Below are 24,581 nucleotides of genomic sequence, written 5' to 3' on the forward strand. Positions count from 1 at the left end.
TAATCAACATTGAAATGTTCACACATGAATGATTTTTATACTACTCTGTTTTTAAACGGATTACTAAAAATAATTTTTCTTTCTGCTCCCTCCCACCCACACTTCTATATTCCTTACACAGAGTGACTGGCCAGAAGGATACCAGCTTGCATCCTCTATGAATTTCCGCTTTCCCCAGTGTGTTCCTATAAACTTAAAAACTCTTATTCCCAATGCCAGTAATGAAGCCATTCAGCTTATGAATGAAATGTTGAATTGGGATCCAAAGAAACGACCAACAGCAAGCCAGGTAAGGCTTTTTAAAATTTTGAGGTTTTACAGATTTAGGGATGTGTTTATTGACAAAGACAAGTCCATTCTCAGCCAGAGTTTTACCGAGAGAATTAATCTCTACAGCATCCAGGGTATTTAGTTAATCTCTGGGCGTATAAGATCTGTGAAGGCCAGGCATGGTGGCTCATGCCTGTAATCCTAGCATTCTAGGAAGCTGAGGTGGGTGGATTGCTTGAGCTCACAAGTTCAAGATGAGCCTCAGCAAGAGCAAGACCCCGTCTCTAAAAAGTAGCCTGGCGATGTGGCAGGCTCCTATAGTCCCAGCTACTCACGAGGATAAGGCAAGTGAATCTCTTGAGCCCAAGAGTTTGAGGTTGCTGTGAGCTGTGATGCCATGGCACTCTACCCAGGGCAAAAAAGTGAGACTCTGTCTCAAAAAAAAAAAAAACTGTGGAAAATTTGCAAAAATACCTATTCCAGTGGTTTTCTGTATTTTGTGGTCCAAATGAAGAACCTTATGAGGTTGAGGCTAAAAGGAATCAATCTGTTAGGGTAAAAATTTATACATTTGAGACTAAGAAGGAACTTGTCATGGGTAGCAAAAAGGCATCTCTTTGATCATTCAGCAGAGTAAACTTTTCTATGCACTATTTAGGGTTTAGAGGTGGGCTTGCGTTTCATTTCACACAAAAGTATCTTCCCTTCCTCGGACTTGAGTAATAGTGTTCTATCTCTGGCTCCCACAAGAGGGCAGCACCGTGACACCACATTTTGTTCCTTCCCCCATTTCCAAATGTATTGTCAGAATAGACGAGACTTTGTTTCCCCTTTGTGACTACACCTGATAACATCCACATAGTACAGTGCATGGTAGTTTTCCTGACCTTTACAACGCCATACTTTTATCTCAAAAAAAGTGATAAGGTGGATGCTTTGCCTTCCTTCCTTCCTTTTATTTTTTTAGACAGAGTCTCACTTTGTCAAACTTCATAGAATGCTTTGGGGTCATTTCTCACAGCAACCCCAAACTCTTTGGCCTCAAGCAATCCACTTGTCTCAGCCTCCTGAGTAACAGGGACTACAGGGCCTGCCACCATTCTGGGCTATTTTTAGAGATGAGGTCTGGCTCTTGCTCAGGCTGGTCTCCAACTCCTGAACTCAGACAATCTACCTGCCTCAGGATCCCACAGTACTAGCTAGGATTATAGCATGAGTTCAACTGTACTCCAAAGAAAATGCTTTCTAAAGGTCATCTGGAAGAAGAAATGGGAAAGAATAGTCAAAATAAGTAATTAGAGAGTGGTGGTATAGTGTTCCGTCAGATACTAGTCTATAAAGTGACAATAATAACAGTGAAAGTCCAGGGATACCAGTTGCCAAGTAGCTCAGTGTTACAGAATATGTAAGGGAGAAGCAAGTAGAGGTGGCCTCATGGGGGAAGGACTGAATCCAGGAATGATGCTGGGACAATTCACTGACCGTTAGGAGAAAGGATTAAATTTTAAAAGTATAGAAAAACCCTAAGCCATTAGGAACTAAGAGAAAGTATATATGCATGTTTGATCTCAAGATGAGAAAAAGATGGATATAAAAGTAATAGAAGAAATCACTAAAGGGAAACTCAGAAGATTTAATTACATAAAAATTAAAATTTTTCACTACATAAAAATCTTAAAATGGAAAGATAAGTTAGCAAAAATTATTTTTAACAAGTATCCTGGTGTTAGTATCCTTAATATAAGGCTTCTGCAAAAACAAGGAAAATGCTGAAATCTTTGTACATTTTCTGATCTTTCTAAGTATTCATTATCTTTGTAGTAAAGATATAATAAGTTTTTCAAATGTATTTAGGAAAGAAAAGTGAGCATGGGACATGAAAAAATACCATAGGAAAAGACATACAAATTACCAAAAATGTTTTTAAATGTTCAGTCCTTGTTTATTACCATAAAATGCAAGTAAAAGTAAGATACCATTTTTCAGCTTTCTCTCTCTCTTAGTAAGAGAAAGTAACTTTGTACATATAAAGAGCCTGAAACACAGTAAGAAAATTAGATATTTAGGTCCAAAGATGTTCAGTTACAGTTGAAAACTGCCCATTGAAAGTTAATCTCTAAATGTGTCCAATTTAAATTATGTGCGCCTTTGAGGTATAGAGATCTCATGCTCAAATGCTATTATACATGTAATATGATTTTATATATATGTTATAAAATGAGAAAAAATACCAAAAATAGCAGCAGTAGTTTTCTTTGGGTGTTAGGATTAGAGATGATTTTTATTTTCTTCTCAAGAACGATTTCTTGTTGTCTACAATTATCTCTTATTCCCTTAACAAATAGAAAAACAAATGCCAATATTTCTTAACGTTTCCCTTCTTGAAGGATGGCGGTTGGTATCTTAAAAGGAAAGAGCTGTTACAAAGGAAGGCTTGAAATTACGAAACGCATCTTCAAAGGTTCTGCTCCAAAATATGCATTATTAATTTGGGAGTGCTGACATACTAATTAATTAATGTGGCTTAATTCAGAATTTGAGTACTTTCTGTGTGCTAGGTTCTGAGATAGTTAAATTATCTGTTGCATTCCACTTGGCAATGTTAATCTAGTTATACATCTATTGCAGTCGAGAGCATCTTAAAAGAAAAACTCCCTGTACTTCTGCCAAAATATGCTTCCCTGCCCTTCCCCTAATGCTTAACTAACTCTTTCTTCTTTCTCAGCCTTGCTTTTAGTGGAAGCAGAGAGACCTAGTTAGGGACAGAGGTTGTTAAGTTGCAGGATTCAGAGACTATCTAAAATACAGAGCTGTCTTCTAGCCTCTGAAAACACGTATGCGAAGGGATTAGCTGCTGGTCAAGGCCGTGTTCCCACATAGGCGGGTCCTGGCTAACGGCAGGGGAGCAGGGCTTGGGTCTCTTAAAGAACCCATCCCTGGAAAACAAGAACAGCCAAAGGCAGCAGGGCCAGGAACCTCTCCCCTTAGCCCAGGTACAGGATGCTGACAGGCAATTTCTCCCAGCTGCACTGCATGGAAGGCTTCAGATGTTCCCTAGAATATTTTCTCAATGTCAACTCTACTGACATTTTGGACCAGATAAGTCTTTATCCTAGGGGGCTGTCCTGTGCATTATGTAGTATTTAGCAATGTTCTTTCTTGGTCCTTTAGACACTAAATAAGGGGTATCCAACCTTTTTTTTTCTCTCTGTCATGCATTGGAAGAATACTTGTTATCTTGGGCAACACACGAAATACACAAACACTAACAAAACCTGACTAGCAAAAGAAAAGGTTCATGCATATTTTTTGTGATATTCAACACTGTAAGTTTAAAAAAAAAAAAGTCCTTACAAAACCAGCAGGCAGCCCGCGGGCCTAGACTAGATGGCAGTAGCATTTCCCCACCCCTGTCATCATAGTCAAAAATGTCTCCAGACATTGCCAAATGTCTCTCTGGGACAAACCTGCCCCCAGTTGAGAACCACTGTATAGACTGTGCTACCCAGACGTCAGGAGATCCTTTCCCCTTCTGTAAGCAATTAGATCACTAATGTAGGTAGAACTCCAATGATAATTTTTACTAATATTTTTATATTTTCTTCCCATAAATGTCTTTTCTTTGCTGGTATATTGATAAACTTTAACACATATGTATTTGTAGTCTCCTTTTTTACACTTTTTTATTGCTGGTAGGTATATTGTTATACTCAGGCTAAGAGTAATCCTTAATTTTTTATACAGCTGGGGTTAGTCATTTTAAATAAATTATGTGGAAGTTTTTCCTAACTAACTTCTGAATGCCTTTTGATGTGCTCTAAACCATTATCACTATCTAGTATTTTAGTTTGAATTAATCATATCAATTAACCAATGCTTATAGATTAGATTTTATTTTCATACAAAATCTAAATAAATAGAACGGTTATTTTGCCTAGATGTTAAAATTACAGTGAGTTTTATATTTTTCTGACATGTACTTTAAAATTTTTTTAATGGAATTTGTTTCTCAAATTATTTTTTTCCTGGTTATAATGTTAAAATTACTGCATAAGGGCACTGCATAGGAGGAAAATATGGACGCTGTCTAAGTCTCTGAAGCTTCTGTAGGCTAAATGATAACTGCCAGAAAAACCATAGTTTATGTGCAATAAATTTAAGCGGAACCTTTTCCCATTTGTTGTTATGTCCATGCTTTTACAGGCATTGAAACATCCATATTTTCAAGTTGGTCAGGTATTAGGCCCTTCCTTAAATCACCTGGAATCAAAACAGCCTTTAAACAAGCACCTGCAACCGTTAGAACCAAAGCCACCTTTAAACAAGCACCTGCAGCCATTGGAACCAAAGCCACCGTTAGCTGAACTGGAATCTAAGCCTCTGCAAGACTCAGTTGATCAGACGGTTGGACAGCCTTATCCCAAACCCAGCCACCAACCACTGCAGCCCATTCAGCCGCCACAGAACGTGAGTGTCCAGCAACCTCCAAAGCAACAGAGTCAGCAGAAACCACCACAAACCCTATTTCCAAGCATCATCAAACACATGCCAACTGTAAGTAGCCAACAGTGACACTGGATAGGAAATAGCTTGTCTCATGCAACGAGGATTCTGTTTCAAGGCATTTCTAATTACGTTGGGGAAGACATGAAAGATTATCCTATGTTAAAACCCCTGCTCCCTGTGGTAGGAGCTCAATGTAAGATAACTTAAAATTCTATATGGTTTAAAAAGGAAAACTTTTTTTTTTTTTATTGTTGGGGATTCATTGACGGTACAATAAGCCAGGTTACACTGATTGCAATTGTTAGGTAAAGTCCTTCTTGCAATCATGTCTTGCCCCCATAAAGTGTGACACACACCAAGGCCCCGCCCCCTCCTCCTTCCCTCTTTCTGATTCACCCCCCATAACCATAATTGTCATTAATTGTCCTCATATCAAAATTGAGTACATAGGATTCATGCTTCTCCATTCTTGTGATGCTTTACTAAGAATAATGTCTTCCACTTCCATCCAGGTTAATACGAAGGATGTAAAGTCTCCATTTTTTTTAATGGCTGAATAGTATTCCATGGTATACATATACCACAGCTTGTTAATCCATTCCTGGGTTGGTGGGCATTTAGGCTGTTTCCACATTTTGGCGATTGTAAATTGAGCTGCAATAAACAGTCTAGTACAAGTGTCCTTATGATAAAAGGATTTTTTTCCTTCTGGGTAGATGCCCAGTAATGGGATTGCAGGATCAAATGGGAGGTCTAGCTTGAGTGCTTTGAGGTTTCTCCATACTTCCTTCCAGAAAGGTTGTACTAGTTTGCAGTCCCACCAGCAGTGTAAAAGTGTTCCCTTCTCTCCACATCCACGCCAGCGTCTGTAGTTTTGAGATTTTGTGATGTGGGCCATTCTCACTGGGGTTAGATGATATCTCAGGGTTGTTTTGATTTGCATTTCTCTAATATATAGAGATGATGAACATTTTTTCATGTGTTTGTTAGCCATTCGTCTGTCGTCTTTAGAGAAAGTTCTATTCATGTCTCTTGCCCATTGATATATGGGATTGTTGGCTTTTTTCATGTGGATTAATTTGAGTTCTCTATAGATCCTAGTTATCAAGCTTTTGTCTGATTGAAAATATGCAAATATCCTTTCCCATTGTGTAGGTTGTCTCTTTGCTTTGGTTATTGTCTCCTTAGCTGTACAGAAGCTTTTCAGTTTAATGAAGTCCCATTTGTTTATTTTTGTTGTTGTTGCAATTGCCATGGCAGTCTTCTTCATGAAGTCTTTCCCCAGGCCAATATCTTCCAGTGTTTTTCCTATGCTTTCTTGGAGGATTTTTATTGTTTCATGCCTTAAATTTAAGTCCTTTATCCATCTTGAATCAATTTTTGTGAGTGGGGAAAGGTGTGGGTCCAGTTTCAGTCTTTTACATGTAGACATCCAGTTCTCCCAACACCATTTATTGAATAGGGAGTCTTTCCCCCAAGGTATGTTCTTGTTTGGTTTCTCAAAGATTAGGTGGTTGTAAAATGTTAGTTTCATTTCTTGGTTTTCAATTCGATTCCAAGTGTCTATGTCTCTGTTTTTGTGCCAGTACCATGCTGTCTTGAGCACTATGGCTTTGTAGTACAGACTAAAATCTGGTATGCTGATGCCCCCAGCTTTATTTTTGTTACAGAGAACTGCCTTAGCTATACGGGGTTTTTTCCGGTTCCATACAAAACGCAGAATCATTTTTTCCAAATCTTGAAAGTACGATGTTGGTATTTTGATAGGAATGGCATTGAATAGGTAGATTGCTTTGGGAAGTATAGACATTTTAACAATGTTGATTCTTCCCATCCATGAGCATGGTATGTTCTTCCATTTGTTAATATCCTCTGCTATTTCCTTTCTGAGGAGTTCATAGTTTTCTTTACAGAGGTCCTTCACCTCCTTCGTTAGGTATATTCCTAGGTATTTCATTTTCTTTGAAACTATGCTGAAGGGAGTTGTGTCCTTAATTAGCTTCTCATCTTGACTGTCATTGGTGTACACAAAGGCTACTGACTTGTGGACATTGATTTTATATCCTGAAACATTACTGTATTTTTTGATGACTTCTAGGAGTCTTGTGATTGAGTCTTTGGGGTTCTCTAAGTATAAGATCATGTTGTCAGCAAAGAGGGAGAGTTTGACCTCCTCTGCTCCCATTTGGATTCCCTTTATTTCCTTGTCTTGCCTAATTGTATTGGCTAGAACTTCCAGCACTACGTTGAACAGTAAAGGTGACAGAGGACAACCTTGTCTGGTTCCAGTTCTAAGAGGAAAAGCTTTGAGTTTCACTCCATTCAGTAAAATATTGGCTGTGGGTTTGTCATAGATAGCTTCAATCAGTTTTAGAAATGTGCCACCTATGCCTATACTCTTCAGTGTTCTAATTAGAAAAGGATGCTGGATTTTATCAAATGCTTTTTCTGCATCTATTGAGAGGATCATGTGATCTTTATTTTTGCCTCTGTTAATATGGTGGATAACGTTTATAGACTTGCATATGTTAAACCAGCCTTGCATCCCTGGGATGAAGATTACTTGATCATGATGAATGACTTTTTTGATGATAAGCTGTAATCTATTGGCTAGGATTTCGTTGAGAATTTTTGCGTCTATATTCATGAGCGAGATTGGTCTGAAATTCTCCTTTTTGTTTGCTCTTTTCCTGGTTTTGGTATCAGGGTGATGTTTGCTTCATAGAATGTGTTGGGGAAGATTCCTTCTTCCTCAATTTTTTGGAATAATTTCTGCAGTACAGGAATAAGCTCTTCCTTGAAGGTTTGATAGAATTCTGGAGTGAAGCCATCTGGACCAGGGCATTTTTTGGTTGGAAGATTTATTATTGTTTCTTTGATTTCAGTGCTTGAAATTGGTCTGTTCAGGAGCTCTATTTCTTCCTGGCTGAGTCTGCGGAGAGGGTGTGATTCCAAATATTGATCCATTTCTTTCACATTGTCAAATTTCTGGGCATAGAGTTTCTGGTAGTATTCAGAGATGATCTCTTGTATCTCTGTGGGATCAGTTGTTATTTCCCCTTTATCATTTCTGATTGACGTTACTAGGGATTTTACTTTTCTATTCCTTGTTAGTCTGGCCAATGGTTTATCTATTTTATTTATTTTTTCAAAAAACCAACTCCTTGTTTCATTAATTTTCTGAATGATTCTTTTGTTTTCAATTTCATTGATCTCTGATTTGATTTTGGATATTTCTTTTCTTCTACTGAGTTTAGGCTTAGATTGTTCTTCTTTATCCAATTCCATAAGATCTCTTGTGAGATTGTTGATGTGCTCTCTTTCTGTTTTTCGAATGTAGGCATCTAAAGCGATGAATTTTCCTCTCAAAACTGCTTTTGCAGTATCCCACAGGTTTTGGTAGCTTGTGTCTTCATTGTTGTTATGCTCAAGGAAGTTAATGATTTCCTGTTTTATTTCTTCCTTCACCCATCTGTTATTCAACAGAAGATTGTTTAATTTCCATGCCTTTGGGTGGGGTCGAGCATTTTTGTTAGAGTTGAGTTCCACCTTTAGTGCCTTATGGTCTGAGAAGATACAAGGTAAAATTTCAATTCTTTTGATTCTGTTGATATTTGTTTTGTGTCCCAGGATGTGATCAATTTTGGAGAATGTTTCATGGGGTGATGAGAAGAATGTATATTCTTTATCTTTGGGATGGAGTGTTCTATATGCGTCTATCAAGCACAGTTGTTCTAGGGTCTCATTTAAATCTCTTATATTCTTGTTTAATTTCTGTTTAGAGGATCTGTCCAGCTCTGTAAGAGGAGTGTTAAGGTCCCCTGTTATTATGGTATTATCAGATATCATATTGCTCAGACTGAGTAAGGTCTGTTTCAAGAATCTGGGAGCATTTAAATTGGGTGCATAGATATTTAGAATTGAAATGTCTTCTTGTTGTATTTTTCCCTTGACCAATATAAAGTGACCATCTTTGTCTTTTTTGACTTTAGTTGCTTTAAATCCACATGTATCTGAAAATAAGATTGCAACTCCTCTTTTCTTCTGAATTCCATTTGCCTGAAAAATTGTCTTCCAACCCTTGACTCGGAGCTTTAATTTTTCTTTTGAAGCCAGGTGTGTTTCTTGCAGACAGCAAATGGATGGCTTGTGTTTTTTAATCCAGTCAACCAATCTATGTCTCTTCAGTGGGGAATTCAAGCCATTAACATTTATTGAGATAATTGATAAGTGTGGTAGTATTCTATTCATCTTATTTGGTGAGAGTCCATTGCTTAGTTTTATCTTTTGCATCAGTGTGGAGGTTAGGGTCTGTCCTTTAATTTCTGAGTTCTTACTTTGCTGCTGATCCATTGTGGTGGTCATTGTGTAGAACAGGTTGAAGTATTTCCTGTAGAGCTGGTCTTATTGTGGCGAATTTCCTCAATGTTTGTATATCCGTAAATGATTTGATTTCTCCGTCAATTTTGAAGCTTAGCTTAGCAGGGTACAGAATTCTGGGCTGGAAATTGTTCTGTTTAAGTAGATTAAAGGTAGATGACCATTGTCTTCTTGCTTGGAAAGTTTCATTAGCGAAGTCTGCGGTCACTCTGATGGATTTGCCCCTGTAGGTCAACTGGCGCTTACTCCTGGCAGCTTGCAGAATCTTTTCTTTTGTCTTGACTTTGGACAGGTTCATCACAATGTGTCTTGGAGAAGCTCGGTTAGAGTTGAGGCGACCTGGGGTCCAATAGCCCTCTGAAAGCAGTGTGTCAGAATCTCTGGTGATATTTGGGAAATTTTCTTTTATAATATTCTCTAGTATGGCTTCCATTCCTCTGGGGCATTCTTCTTCCCCTTCTGGAATTCCTATAACTCGTATGTTGGAACGCTTCATAAAGTCCCATAATTCTGACAGTGAACGTTCTGCTTTCTCTCTCTTCTTTTCTGCCTCTTTTACTATCTGAGTTATGTCAAAAACTTTGTCTTCTACCTCTGAAATTCTTTCTTCTGCATGGTCTAACCTGTTGCTGATACTTTCCATTGCATCTTTAAGTTCCCTAATTGACTGTTTCAGTTCCTTCAGCTCTGCTATATCCTTTTTATGTTCTTCATATTGTTCATCTCTGATTTGATTCTGTTTTTGGATTTCCTTTTGGTTATTTTCCACTTTATTAGCAGTTTCCTTCATTGTTTCCATCATTTCTTTCATTGTTTTCAACATGTGTATTCTAAATTCCCTTTCTGTCATTCCTAACATTTCTGTATAGGTGGAATCCTCTGCAGTAGCTACCTCATGGTCCCTTGGCGGGGTTGTTCTGGACTGGTTCTTCATGTTGCCTGGAGTTTTCTGCTGATTCTTCCTCATGAGTGATTTCTTTTATCTGTTTCCTTGCCCTAATTTTTCTTTCACTTCCTCTTGCTCTTTAAGTTCTTGTGCCTGTGGACTAAGGGTTACAGGACCAGAAGGGTGAGAAGGTTGAAGAGCAAAAAAGGGATGAAAGAAAGGAGGACCGAGTGATAAGAAAAAAAAGACAAATATAGAAAGGAGAGGGGGTGGGTAAAAGGAATATTGACAAAAAGAAGAGAGGCACAGAAAGAGGGACACAGAGCAATATAGGTGTACAGTATGGTACTTTGATACAACCTTAAAAAAAAACCACCTTCTGGGGGTGCCCAGTTAGGTGGTTCCCTTGAGGTCAGCAGCTCTTTGCTAACCTGATCAGACATAGTACCCCACCTCCACCAAGTAGAGAGGAAAGACAAAAATGCTATAAATCAAACCAAAACAAGCAAACAGAAAAGTTTACGGGATAAAATTGGGTTGAAAACCAAATAATAGCAGTAGGAACACTAACAAAAATGAAGTTCTAATTATTGAAATAGGCAGCAATGGGAAATTATAATTAAACTAGAAAAATTGAGAAAGAAAAAGGATCTGTATGGAAAAGGTTGAACTTAAAAAACAAAACAACATCAACAATATCAAAATAAACAAAAAAAACAACCAAACCAAAAAAAAAAAACACAACCAAAAACAAAGCAGTATGTATATGTTATTGAGTATTGTCTGGGCAACACGTGGTCTTCTGGTGTATGAGATGTTAATCACAGTTCTGATACGACTGGAGGCTGCTAGTTTCTCAAACCCCAGCAGGTAGACACCCTAAATCTCTCTTCAGCCCACTTAAAAGGCACTTTGAACTTGTTCACTGGCTGAGCAGAAGCTTTCCCAGGGAAGTGCTTGTCGCTGGAATCACTGCTGAAGTGGCTATCCACTTACCCTGTGTGCCAAAACTGGTCTCCCTCTGCTGCTGAGGGTTAGGGCTGCAAGGCGGCTCAGTCCCCGCCCTTAAGCTACTTGGTCACTGGGTTACCAGCTCCCACCCAATTCTGGCTCTGCGACCCTGAGGGCGGAGCTTGCTGGGGCAGATCGCTCACAATGGCTGCCTGTGACCCAGAGCCAAACACTATTAGCTCCGTCTGGCTCAGCGGCTCAGACTTGGGCCCTAGACAACGGCCAAAGTTCTCCGCACTCCCGCTCAGGCTCTCCCCAAGGCAGTTCAGCTGAGTGCCAGGTCCAAAGACACCAAAACAGTTCACAGGTAAGGCCTTTCTGGTTTGCAGTCTTGCTGCTACTGAACTTACAGTTGCGGTGGGTTTAGACGGATTGAACACATGCGACCACTTGCCGGTTTTGCACTGTTTTAGTCCTCCTCTTGGGGTGCAGAAGTCTCTCGCTGACTCCCTGTATCCTCTCAGGGGTGATGATAGGCAGATCCCACCAGCCAGAGATGCCTGGAGTCCTATCTCCCCAGACTCACGGTGCCCAGATGCAAGGAAGCTGTTACTCGGCTGCCATCTTGCTCCACCTCCCTAAAAAGGAAAACTTTCACAATGGAAGCAATCAAATTTGCATGCTGCAGACTTCCTTTAATAGTGCATTTGATGCAAAAAAAAATCAAAGAAAGAATGAGAATCAAGTATTCCAGAGTACTGATGCTAAGTCTTAGTTATTTTAACAGCACTATAATTTTACACTGTTTTTAAATACGAATGAACGTGAAGAGAATTTTTTTGTAAGTGACAGACATAGTATAAAACTTCCTCTCCCCACTCCTTCTGTTCAGTTCGAGGAGCCATCTAGGGCCATGTTACTTTAGCCATTCCCTTGGCTACACACACTCACAAATGCATTAGCACTGTGGCACTTTATTTTTTTTATTTTTTTTTTGTTTTTTTTTGTTGTTGTTTTTTTATTAAATCATAACTGTATACATTGATATGATCATGGGGCATTATACACTCGCTTCATAAACCATTTGACACATTTTCATCATGGTGGTTAACATAGCCTTTCCGGCGTTATCTCAGTTACTGTGCCAAAACATTTACATTCTACATTTACCAAGTTTCGCAAATACCCCTGTAAGATGCACCACAGGTGTGATCCCACCGATCCCCCTCCTTCTACCCACCACCCCGCCCTCCTTTTCCCACTTCCCCCTATTGTTAAGTTGTAACTGGGTTATAGCTTTCATGTGAGAGTCCCAAATTAGTTTCATAGTAGGGCTGTGTACATTGGGTACTTTTTCTTCCATTCTTGAGATACTTTACTAAGAAGAATATGTTCCAGCTCCATCCATGTAAACATGAAAGAGGTAGTCTCCATCTTTCTTTAAGGCTGCATAGTATTCCATGGTATACATATACCACAATTTATTAATCCATTCGTGGATCGATGGGCACTTAGGCTTTTTCCATGACTTAGCTATTATGAATTGGGCTGCAATAAACATTCTAGTACAAATATCTTTGTTATGTTGTGATTTTTGGTCTTCTGGGTATATGCCCAGCAGAGGAATTACAGGATTGAATGGCAGATCTATTTTTAGATCTCTGAGTGTTCTGCATATATCTTTCCAAAAGGAATGTATTAATTTGCATTCCCACCAGCAGTGCAGAAGTGTTCCCTTTTCTCCACATCCACGCCAACATCTCTGGTCTTGAGATTTTGTGATACAGGCTAGTCTCATTGGAGTTAGATGATATCTCAAAGTAGTTTTGATTTGCATTTCTCTGATGATTAAAATGATGAGCATTTTTTCATATGTCTGAAGGCCGTGCGCCTGTCTTCTTCAGAGAAGTTTCTCTTCAAATCCCTTGCCCAGCCTGCGATGGGATCCCTTGTTTTTTTCTTGCTGATGCGTTTGAGCACTGTGGCACTTTAGAACTGAAAGGATCTCAAACAGTCTGTCTGATTCCTTACCTAGTCCCCCACCACCACCACCATCCTAGTATAAGTGAGGGTCCCTCGCCCTTCAACAGCACTAATCACATTCTAACATGCTATGAATCACTTGTTTCTTACATTATTGTATATTATCTGGCCCTTTCTACTAGAAAGCAAGTTCTGTGAGGAATTTTTATCATTATAGTCCCAGAACCCAGAGTGGTGCCTGCCACATGGTAGATTCTCAATAAATATTTGTTGAATGAATGAGTAATTGTCCACACTGTTTTTAAACCACCTCCAGGGTCCTGGGAAGTCTTCTTCATCTGTGGGACATACTTTCTTATGCTGAGCTAAAATCTGGTTTTCTAGAGCTTTTAATAAAATCTAATCACTTCTAGAAAAGGCAGCCTTTTTGATATTTGAAGACAGCCCTCATTTGATCTGCCTTTTTCCTAGGAGAAACAATCCCACTTGCCTCAAATGCTCCACATATGACATCATATGGCCCTCAGTTCCTGTGGGTGAAGGAGCCTCTATGTCCCCTCACATCCTGCGTCCCATCTGGAATGGGGATACGGGAGTTAGGGGCAGACTAACAGGGAGACAGTACAGAGCCAGGGCATCACCTCTAACATTCCAGCATCACGTGTTCACTCCCGCTGCCCCCCTAGAAGGCACATCTAATGTTGACTCATATTAATAAGGAAGGAAAGGCAGTTCATATGTATTGACAGATACTAAGTTGTGGGCACTGTGCTAAGGCCCCATGTGCACTCTCTAAGTTAAACCTTGCCTTAAAGTTTGACATAGCTAATACATTCCAGAGCTAGGATTTGGCATTCTGTCAACTAAAATCTCTAAGTCTACCTGTTTATTTTAATGCTTTTGCTAAATCATGTGTCCTTTACCTATGCTCACATATTTGACGTCTAAGATTCAAAGAGTTGTAATGGGGCTAGGGTGCCATGGTATGAGCCTAGCTTATGGCAACCTCAAACTCCTGGGCTCAAGCCATCCTCCTGCCTCAGCCTCCCGAGTGGCTGGTTGTAGGTGCCTGCCACTACACCTAGCTAATTTTCTATTTTTCATAGAGACAGGTTTCCTGCTCTTGCTCAAGCTGTTCTCCTCTCTCAGCCTCCCAGCATATTAGGATTACAGGCTGAACCACCACATCTGGCCTCTAGTTATTTTTGAACTCTTAATTTTTGTTCTGTTTGACCATTCTGTCTAGGTCATTGATAGCTATGGATTTATTTGGTTTTTTGTTTTTTTCCTATATCTTCATGATGAACAGAATAGCAACAAGCTATTGGGCAGGTCTACGTTGACAGCACTCTGGGTCAGATTATTGAACTATGTACTGATGTCTCTTTGCTGTCCTTTCATCACTTTATTTCAGTGATAAGGTTGACATGAAAAATTATGTCACCCACTTAGCTGACGTCCACATATACTACATCTAACAAATTCCTTTTTTGCTATTTAGGAAAAACGATGGGCCTCTAAGATTTGCCAATATTTTTTTTGCCCTTACTGGCACAAACATTCTCTTTGATAATTGATTTTATAATTTTTGCCCTTATCTTATACCAAACTTAGTGTGGAGTTTGCAAATATTCTTATTCTACTTGGTGAAAATTATTTATATTTTCCCCCTTTCCAGTCTTCCCGGACATACGTGATTCTTTGATACCTCTGACCATGTTCAGCATTGGTACCCTAAGCACAGTGCAGTGGAAAGGGGGCTTGAACTCAGTGAAATATAATGTTTTACTAACTCTGCTCATCTGGAGCTTCAGGTATTTGTATTCTCTTCAGTCTGGAGGTCGTTCTTCCTGGCAGAGGAAACAGTAGTATGGAAGTGGGCAGGTGACACTCTTAGGGCTCATGTGTCATTGTGACATCACCAGCTTCCAGCAACAGCATACCCCTTTTTAAAGCACCTTCTTGCTCCCAACATAGCTGTATTTGGCTGCCCTTCCTTCCAAGCTCTATTTTCTGACTTTGAATTGCCTTTTGAATTGTACTATATATACACCACCAAACCACTTTGTGTAAATTTACCTAAAACCAATTCAATGTCCCAAACCAGATTGTCTACCCTCTTGTGTCTTTCCTTGGTGCCACGTTCTGACACAATCAGACTCAGACTTCCCTCTCTGTCCATGTGGATTACATTCAGTGATTTATGACAAAAACCTCAACCACTGTAGCTTAAACAATAGGGGTTTGCTCACTGGAGAAGTTGAGTGGTGGGCAACTCGTGCAGCTTCCAGAGGAACCAGCCTGCTGCTGTCTTCTGGTTCCATCACCTCAGCGGGTGGCTTTCACACCTGTGGCCCTGAGATGGCTGTCATTCCTTCAGATGTCCCATCTGCATTCTAGGAGGGAGAAGAATAAAAGATACTAGCACGTGGCAGCCTTATTGCCTTCTTCTTAAGGCTGTCCCCTCTTGAGAAGGACACTAAGTTAGTTTTGAGAAGTTAAGTCACTTGCTCAAAGAGACACAGCCAAGGCTCAGTTTTCTGCATCTTTCAAATCAGATCCTACATATTTAAGTCTCCTCCCAACCCAAGTTCACAGAGACCTCACCTCTGAATACCTATTATATTTTTGGCATTTACTACCTATTTTTGTTAAGGTTTTTAAATGTGTATATGTGTTATCTCCTTGTGAATGGAGAGTCTTAGTATCAAACATAATAATTTGTGCATGAAAGCAATCATTCAGCAAATAATTAAAGATTATGATGACTGATTTTTCCACCACAGAAGACAAATGGCACAGTGGGTCATAAAAATGCTAGGAGGCGTTGGGGTCAAGCTGTTTTCAAGTCTGGAGATAGCTGGGAAGAGTTTGAGGACTATGATTTTGGAGCCTCCCATTCCAAAAAGCCAAGCATGGGTGTTTTCAATGAAAAGAGGAAGAAAGATACTCCATTTTGGTGAGTTTTCAAATTCTTCAGGAAAAAAAATAGTTTTATCATATGTGAACTTTATTTTGCTCTTTTAATACATATAAAGAAATGTAGACCTTAAAAGAAAAAAAGTTGGCTTAATATTGTTCTCTTCTCCAAAACCCAAATATTTCTGCATACGTCTGAAAAGGTAAGACTCTTGACTGTTCACAGGAAAGATTCTAAGTATTAATAGAGTGTGTGTGTAGGAAGGGGTTCTTGTTCAGTTTTTATGGTGCTGTTGTGAATTATGATCATCATTATTCCCATTTGAAATTTACAAGCCTATTTGCAGAAAGCAGAGCTCCATGTGCGAAGTTAATGGTTTCTTCTGGTGATGTTCAGATTTAATTATTATCTTGCTTGTTGTTGTAAACTTTTTCGATCATTTTCTGAACTTTTCTGGATGTTTAATATCTCTAGGAGTTCCTTTTCTTTTTATAAGTTAGATCACCATGAGTGCATTATTCAACTTTGAAGTCAGGATGGGTTAAATTTTTGGTGAACAATTTGGAAAGATAGTTTCATTTTTTTCCTCCTTGGAACAGAAGAGGGATCAGGAGAATAATTGTGTCTTCAGTCAGGGAAACTTGTCCAATAGCTGTTTAGCCTAGTATAGTGCAGAATTTGGGGCACTCAGACCCTTCAAGATGCTTGAAGAATCTCTAAGGGGTATGTATACTTGGATAATTACTTGACAGTCAATTTCCAGATCCCCATAGGGGATCATTCCTAAAATACCTGAACTTAAGGAAAAGCCCTCTTAATTCTTCCCCCACTTTATGCAGGAAACTCACACTTCTCTACAATTTCAAATCTTACATGACAGTAGAGGCTAAACAAAGAGAGAAATCAGAAGACTGGTGTCTTCATCAGGCTTTGTTTCTTATACATACAGGGTGGACATAAAGTTCTTATATAGTTTCAATAGTAAAGTAATTTAAATTGCACATGAACTTTATGTCCACCCTGTATTCCTCTGAAGTGGAAAACCCTGCCTTAGACATCAGGGTACAGTAGTCTGCCCTTATTCACAGTTCCGCTTTCTACGGTTTTGGTTACCTGTGGTACAGTTCAGTTAAAGCACATAGAGCAAGGGGGAGCAGAACACGTTGTCACAGCCCCGTCCTCTGGTAGTGATGGCTGCCACGCGCACTGCGGCTTGGTTAAAATGGCTTCAGGAATGGGCCAGAGCTAAGCCTGAAGCTGCCAGTCCCAGTTCCTACACAGACACAGGGCTGTGGGAGGCAGGGACTGAGTGGCTGAGTCTGTCTTAGTACTGACACCACTGAGCAGCTAGCTACGTGCTCCACTGCAGATTCTACACTGCGGAACGGGCCTGTCTTAGCAAATACCTGTTTTCTAAGCACGTCACCAGGGTAACTGGAGATTTTACGTGAGAACTTTTCTAGCACTTCTTTCCCCACTTCAGTTTTATCAGCCCATGCAAGCCATGCCCCAACAACCTTAGTGATGATCACAGGTCATTTCAGTCGACAGATGAAGGTGGCTATGATTGTCTTCCCTTCCAATGCACCAACTTCACACTGCAGTGGTTACAGGAGAGATAGAATCATACCATACACAAGCAAAGTGCTGCTCCGTTATAAAGCTTCCTGTCGCATACAGCCTGGAATTAGAAATGAGTCCGTGCACTGCTTAATATCTTCTGGAGGTAGATGGACATTGTCATTTAGCCAAAGGACTCTGATGAAAAGCACTGACTGGTTTGAAAAGATGTACAGAGGCTGGGTGAGAATATTTCCTCGTTCGCCTTGTAATGCTACCTTATGTTGACTTTCAAGGCTTCCAGAGTCTGTCCCCTCGGGCTCCGACCACTCCCTAGGGGAGAATAAGAGTTTACCTGCAGCTATTTCTCTAAAATCTGATTCTGAATTATCAACTGCTTCAACAGCTAAACAGTACTACTTGAAACAATCAAGATACCTTCCAGGTAAGTAGAAAAAATAAAAATAAAATAGTTACTGCTAACTAGAGTATAGAAAGGTCAGGCTCAAGTGTCTTGAAATCTCTGAAGAAAGGGCACCAGTGAAATAAAAAGTAGAAACTGAGATGCTCTTTGGAAGCTCAGCCTGTCAAGGTTATGAATATGCTTCTAAACAATCTCACCCTCCCTGGCAGAGCTATTCACTTCGTAAATGCTAAATGTTATTAAAGCAATTCTGCACTCCCATCACAACTTTTTATAAAATGTAGGCTTTTAAATATTGTTTCCTCAATGATGCAAGTTTTAAAAAGCTCATTCTGGCTGCTGGGTAGAGCGTGCTAGGGGCTCAGGAAAGGCAGGGACACTGAGCAACGGGCCAGTGCGTATGTCCAGGTGGGGAGGAGTAGGCTTGTTCCAGAGTGGAAGCAGCAGAGATGGAAGTGGGTAAAATCTGGACGGATCTTGGTAGTCGAACTGATAGAACTTGAGGACGGGCAAGCAGGGGTGATGGGAAAGAGTAGAAAGAATCAGTGTCAGCTTCTGAGGTTGTCACTATGCAGGTGTATGGATGGTGGTGACTTGTACTGAGAAAGGGAAGACTAACAGATCACTGGAGTGTGGGGTGAGAGAATTAAGAGGAGAGTTGCCATGCCTGTTAAACATCTTAGTGATCTAATGTACAACTGGATACAAGAATCTGGAGCGGGGAGGAAGATCTAGAGAGACAGTGGGGAGTTTATGATGTGCCTGCATATACCACTTTCTCCTCTTAATCTAATTTAAAAGAACATTTTTAGATACAGTTTAATCTAAAAGGGAATCAATTTTTAAACCGTGTGTCTGTACAGATATATCTTTAATGCAATGAGAGGAGGAGGTGATCATTTTCTTTTGTGTGTGTTTTTCTTTTCTTTTTTTTTGAGACAAAGCCTAATTTTGTTGCCCTCTGTAGAGTGCTGTAGTGTCACAGCTCACAGCAACCTCAAAGTCTTAGGCTCAAGCAATTCTCTTGCCTTTGCCTTCCAAGTATCTAGGACTACAGGTGCTGCCACATGCTGGGCTGTTTTTACCAAATGGGTCTCACTCTTGGTCAGGCTGGTCTTGAACTTCTGAGCTCAGGCAGTCTACCTGCCTTGGCCTCCCACAGTGCTGGGATTACAGGTGTGAGCCACCACACCAGCCCTTCTTTTGTGTTTTGGTGGGCTTGGTCACTTACAGTTTGCAGTCAGCAGGCCACTGGGTTTATCTGAGGAAGATTTGCTTTTCACATCTAAGTCTCCTGAGTAAGCCAGAGAACTCATTTTCTGGGAGGGAAGGGTAAGACAGATGAGAGAAAAAGCTGAGACTGGGTTTGTTAACAAGAGATTGATATCTAACACCTTCTCCTGTGTGCCTGCAAGTAGGCATATGCTTTTCAATTCTAGGACTCCAACTGGGACCCATTCCTGTTGTTAGTAATTGGCAAGAAAAAAAAAAAAGAAATTGATCTGATGGTGTAGAAATGAATGAGATAGAAAATAGAAGGGGGTACAGGTTTGCCACAGGTGTTTAATAAGTTGAAATAAACTTATGGAGAGCAAATCAAGGCTTTAGGACTGCGCTCTGGTGCTGGTTGGTAAAGATGAAGACACTAACGTCCCTAAGAGAGGATGAAGAGATTGGCATGAAGTTATCAAGGACAGAGAAGAAACTTTATAATCCTGGTATTTGGAAACCTAAGCAGGTTAAATAAGGTTTGTTTCATTGTAAGCAAATTATTTAGGCTCTGTGGCAGCAGGGTGCGATATGAGAAGCAGGCTTGAAAAAACATGGGTCCGGTCAGTGCAGTGTGGCTCATGTTTGCAATCCCAGCACTCTGGGAGGACATGGTGGGTAGATTGCCTGAGCTTAAAGAGTTCGAGACCAGCCTGAGCCAGAGTGAGACCCCGTTTCTAAAAATACCCAAGCGTTGTGGCAGGCACCTGTCATCACAGTAACTCGGGAGGCAGGAGAATTGCTTGAGCCCAGGAGTTTGAGGTTGCTGTGAGCTGTGACTTCATAGTACTTCATAGTGAGACTCTGTCTCAAAAAAAAAAAAAAGGGCAGTGCCTGTGGCTCAAAGGAGTAGGGCGCCTGCCACATATGCCAGAGGTGGTGGGTTCAAACCCAGCCCTGGCCAAAAACTGCAAAAACAAAAAAGAAAAGAAAAAACATAAAAACATGGGTCATAAGATTAGAGAGATTTTGTACATCTAGATAGAGAAACAGAGGGAAAACATTTACATGTATTTTATAGGTAGCATATGCTAAATGAATTTATAAGTATCTTATCAAAATAGTTGGGAGGGATGAAAGAGAATTGGTTGATGGGCACAAAAATATAGTTAGATAAGAGGAATAAGTTCTAATATTTGATAGTATAGTAGGAGAATGATAGTTAATAATTTATTGTATAGTTCAAATTAGCTAAAAGAGAAGAATTTTGTAATGTTCCGAATACACAGAAGAGATAAAATGTTTGAGGTGATGGATAGCCCGATTACCTTGATTTGATCATTAGACATGGTATACACGTATCAAAATAGCATGTGTATTCTAAAAATACATGTAACTATGATACGTATATAGTAATTTAAAAATACCAAAAAGAAAGGGAGAGAGAGGCTGGGCACAGAGGCTCACACCTGTAATCCTAGCATTCTGGGAAGGAGTTTGAGAATAGCCTGAGCAAGAGTGAGATCCCTTCTCTACTTAAAATAATAATAAAAATAATAATAATAATAATAATAGAACTACATGCCTGCAGTTCCAGCTTCTTGGGACCCTGAGGCAAGAGGATTGCTAGAACCCATGAGTGCGAGGTTGCTGTGAACTATGATGACGCCACAGCTCTCTAATCAGGGTGACAAAGTGAAACTCAATCTCAAAAAAAAAAAAAGAAAAGGGGGGAGCAGAGATACAGATTCTTGTGAGCCAAGGGATAGGGATTAGAAAATTCACTATACTATTTTTATTAATGTAAAGTGTGAACGTGGTGTTAGTCTTTTTGTTTTCTTGATTACTTTTTAAAAACTGAATTTTTTTTTTTTTTTTGAGACAGTCTCACTGTGTCCCTCTGGATGGAGTGCCATGGCATCGTCTTGTCTCACAGCAACCTCAAATGCTTGGGTTTGAGCAATCCTCCTGCCTCAGCCTCCCAGGAGCTGAGACTACAGGCGGGCGCCTTATATACCCAGCTATTTTTTTCTATTTTTAGTAGAGATGGGGTCTCACTCTTGCTCAGGCTGTTCTCAAACTCCTGAGCTCAAGCAATCCACCTGCCTCGGCCTCTACCTCCCAGAGTGTTAGAATTATAGGCGTGAGCTACCTCTCCCAGCCTAGAAACATTTTGAATTTTTGGACATCTCTTGACATTAAAGTCCCTATTCTTTCTTCCTCATCAGGTCAAATTTTCACCACGGTAATGTCTTCTTCCAGTTGGAAAAAGACTGTTCTATTTGTGACATTATGCTTTGATTCTTGAAAGTGAGACACACATTTAACTTATTCTAACTTTTTTGTATAGGAAATTATCATATTGTTACAATCATAGAATGAAAATTTGCCCACATATCTCTTTCTAGTCAGACTTTGTCACAATGGCAGTTCTCACTTAAGCTGTTTCATCTTAGTTTGCCACAAAGAAAAGGAACCTAATCTTTGTGAGATGCAGAGGGTGGCCCTTCAGCAGGTCTGGTGAGATGGGCATGAGGCTCGCAGGGGGAGGAATGGATAGGGCAGGAGAAGAAGGAGGCGGCTGAGGCACAAAGTCCTTAGGAAGGTGAGCAGAGTTGGAATTAAGGCCCTACGGGTTGGGGCACACTTTTGAAAGGAGCAAAAATACCTGTGTTGTAATCTCTAGGTATCAGTAGATTTGTAAATTTTGGTGTCAAAACCATGAGAGAGTTCTGATCTGACTGCAAAAGCAGGGATGTAAGAAACATGACAGGATGTAAATTCATGGGAGATAACTTCTGTCTGTTTAAAAAAAAATTACTGAAATTTAGCCACTTTTTATCTTACAGAAGTGAGCCCTCTTGCGGTAGGAAAGACTACTGTAGATTTTTGGCAAAGGGTAAATGGATCCAATACACCCCATTTTCATACCTAATGTGGTTTTTAAGAATATGTTTTATATTTGAGGTCTATCTGATCATTTCTTTTTTTAACTAGAAAGCTATAATAAATTCTGTTAATTACTTGAAATCAGAGTATGGCTGTAACTGACATTTAAAAAATGGACTCAAAACTACAAAGCATTGTTTGAAGTGTAAACTTGAGCCTTACTTTCACCCTGTTGGCATTCCTTGTTCTGAATATGACCCCTCTAGAGCTGGATGAGATTAGGAACAAGAATTGGGCTCAGTTCAGTCACTTGGACAAACATTTATTGAGCACTTACTGTGAACCAGCAATTATGCAGAGGATAGAAATCTGAATGAGAAGAAATCTTTGACATTTATTTATGATCCATAGGTATTTTTGTAATCAAATAACTTCAGGAATAAAAACTAATAACTGCGGGGGCCTTCTTTTTATACCCTGAAGTCAAGTATAAAAGGTCTTATTAAGCATCAACCTTTAGGATTATGGGAGCTCTAGAAATGTACCATATGATTACAGGGCAGCATGACATTATGCTACAAGGATTGGCAGATCTGTGACACTGACCTTCAGGGAAAGAGACGCAAGAGTCATAGTTATTGACCTGCGACTGACCAGCTGTGTACTTGGAGCAAGACTTTGAGATTCTGTTTTCTGTTACTTACAAGGGGACTTCAGTCATCTACCCGCTCACCCTGTAAGCCTTAGGTACTTAATTATCACAAGGTAGTTGCAAATAGATTGTGCAATGTAACGCTAGCAGGTGCCCTCCGGTCTCACCCTCTGCTCCTGGAACCAGGACCGTCAGCATGAATAGAAGCCACCACTGCCGGCTAGAAGAGCACGTTTAAATAGCACGTTTAAAACCCGGTGTTCCTCATGAGAGAAGGATCCACAGAATCCTTCCCATGTAGCTCTTACTTCCACCTGTTTATTCTACGTCCTGTGTTGCTTCTGTATTGCCCTCTTCTACTGCATCTAAAACTTCTTAACACCACGTACAAAGTGATCTGACCCTCCTCCCCTGTCCAGCCTCATTTCGTACCCCTTCTAGTTCTTATTGAGTCCATGCTGACCACCTCTGAGGACGTCCCCACCACAGGTCCTCTGCCCAAGCTGTTGCTTCTCCTACAAGGACACCTCCCCACCCACTAAACGTGATTCACATTTCAGCCTAAAATTGCTTTTTTGAAAGAAAGACTGGCTGAGTTGCTTCTGTTATTTGCCTGGCCAGCACCAGATTCTTCTAAACAATTTGCATACTGCTAATTATTTACTTAATTATAACTATGAATGTGTCCTTCTCATTAGATTATAAGAGACAAAAGCATAGGGACCGGTCTGTTTTGTTTACTGCTTTTTCTCCAATGCCACACACACTGGCACATGGAAGGTGCTCAGTAAATATTTGCTAACTGACTTTTAATGAGCAATTATTATCATATGTGGATTATAATCTCAAATTATACTCATTTCTGCTTCTTCCTAACAGTGTTTGTTATATAGAAGGTGACCAATAAAATCTTATAAACAAATAATTTTAAATTCTAGGATGTATCTATTTTCAACAAAATTGGAATCTTTATCTTAAAAAGACCTTGAATTAAACCGATTATCTTCAAGAATGTATCAATTTACTTTTAAATAAAGGATATTGCCAAAGGCAATTGGATTAATGACATAACTTAAATATTTAAGATCCATTCTTTGTTGAACTATGTTTATGAAAACTGTGTTCACTTAAAGAGATTTTTATTTTTTTCCCCCTCCTCTGCACTTTCTTTTTGGGTGAAGATGTTTTTAATGTGAGTAATTGCCACCTAATACATTTTCTTTATTATCAGGGAATTGCCTGTTACAGTCTATTTGTAGGAGTTTTATTAGGGGAGTTATATCCTGTAAGAAAGGGAACTTACTTGTCTGATGGAATGTTTCCTTAAGAGACCTGATGCTGGGTTAACTTGAGGCTCAGTATTTCTGGTTTCAAAGTAAGGGATATTATTATATAGCTCATAAGTTGGAACCTTTCTAAAGAGTTCAACTTGTAAAAAGCAAAAGTTCTTACTGCCTGGACACAGTTCTAACTGCCTAAATTAAAGGAGTCTTAGTTTAGGTTTAGATATAGTAAAGATCTCTATATTAACTAAAGAAAACACTAACTGTATGACCTAAAAGTAAACTGCGTTGATGTTTTTAGCATCTTACAAGTTCAATCAAGTTTAATTATCAGTAGAAAGAAAACAAGCTCAAGAAGTTTTCAAATCTCTTAAAAGCAAGTTCCCTGAACCACTAGCACCAAAGCCCAAGGACGTCGGAAGAGCACAAATAGTTTAAACTGTCCTCTTTGGCAAGTTCATTTCCCACATCTTTCTGCTTCACGGGTGATGTAGTCCTTGGATTTTACTATGTCAGAGATACACATAAGCATCACAGATGGATCTGCACACATCTATTTTATAACTTCTCGGCTTTCCCTGAGCTCCTGTTCATGTGTCTCTTTTCCCCACCACACCAAGTGTCCAGCCCAGAGCAGACAGCAAAACAAGCAAATGACACGGACATGT

General features: G+C 39.7%; 1 protein-coding gene across 1 annotated transcript in view; it reads left to right on the forward strand.

Annotated features, from left to right (window-relative positions):
• The window catches only part of MAK (male germ cell associated kinase), a 77,151-nt gene that overhangs the window by 41,024 nt on the left and 11,546 nt on the right, over nt 1-24,581 (forward strand). The window contains exons 8-11 of the mRNA XM_053601566.1: nt 122-289; nt 4,474-4,824; nt 15,763-15,935; nt 17,753-17,901. Of these exons, the coding sequence (XP_053457541.1) occupies nt 122-289; nt 4,474-4,824; nt 15,763-15,935; nt 17,753-17,901 (841 nt within the window). The remainder of the gene's footprint in view (nt 1-121; nt 290-4,473; nt 4,825-15,762; nt 15,936-17,752; nt 17,902-24,581) is intronic.

Source organism: Nycticebus coucang, chromosome 9 (assembly GCF_027406575.1).
Source record: "Nycticebus coucang isolate mNycCou1 chromosome 9, mNycCou1.pri, whole genome shotgun sequence".
Classification (NCBI taxonomy): Eukaryota; Metazoa; Chordata; class Mammalia; order Primates; family Lorisidae; genus Nycticebus; species Nycticebus coucang.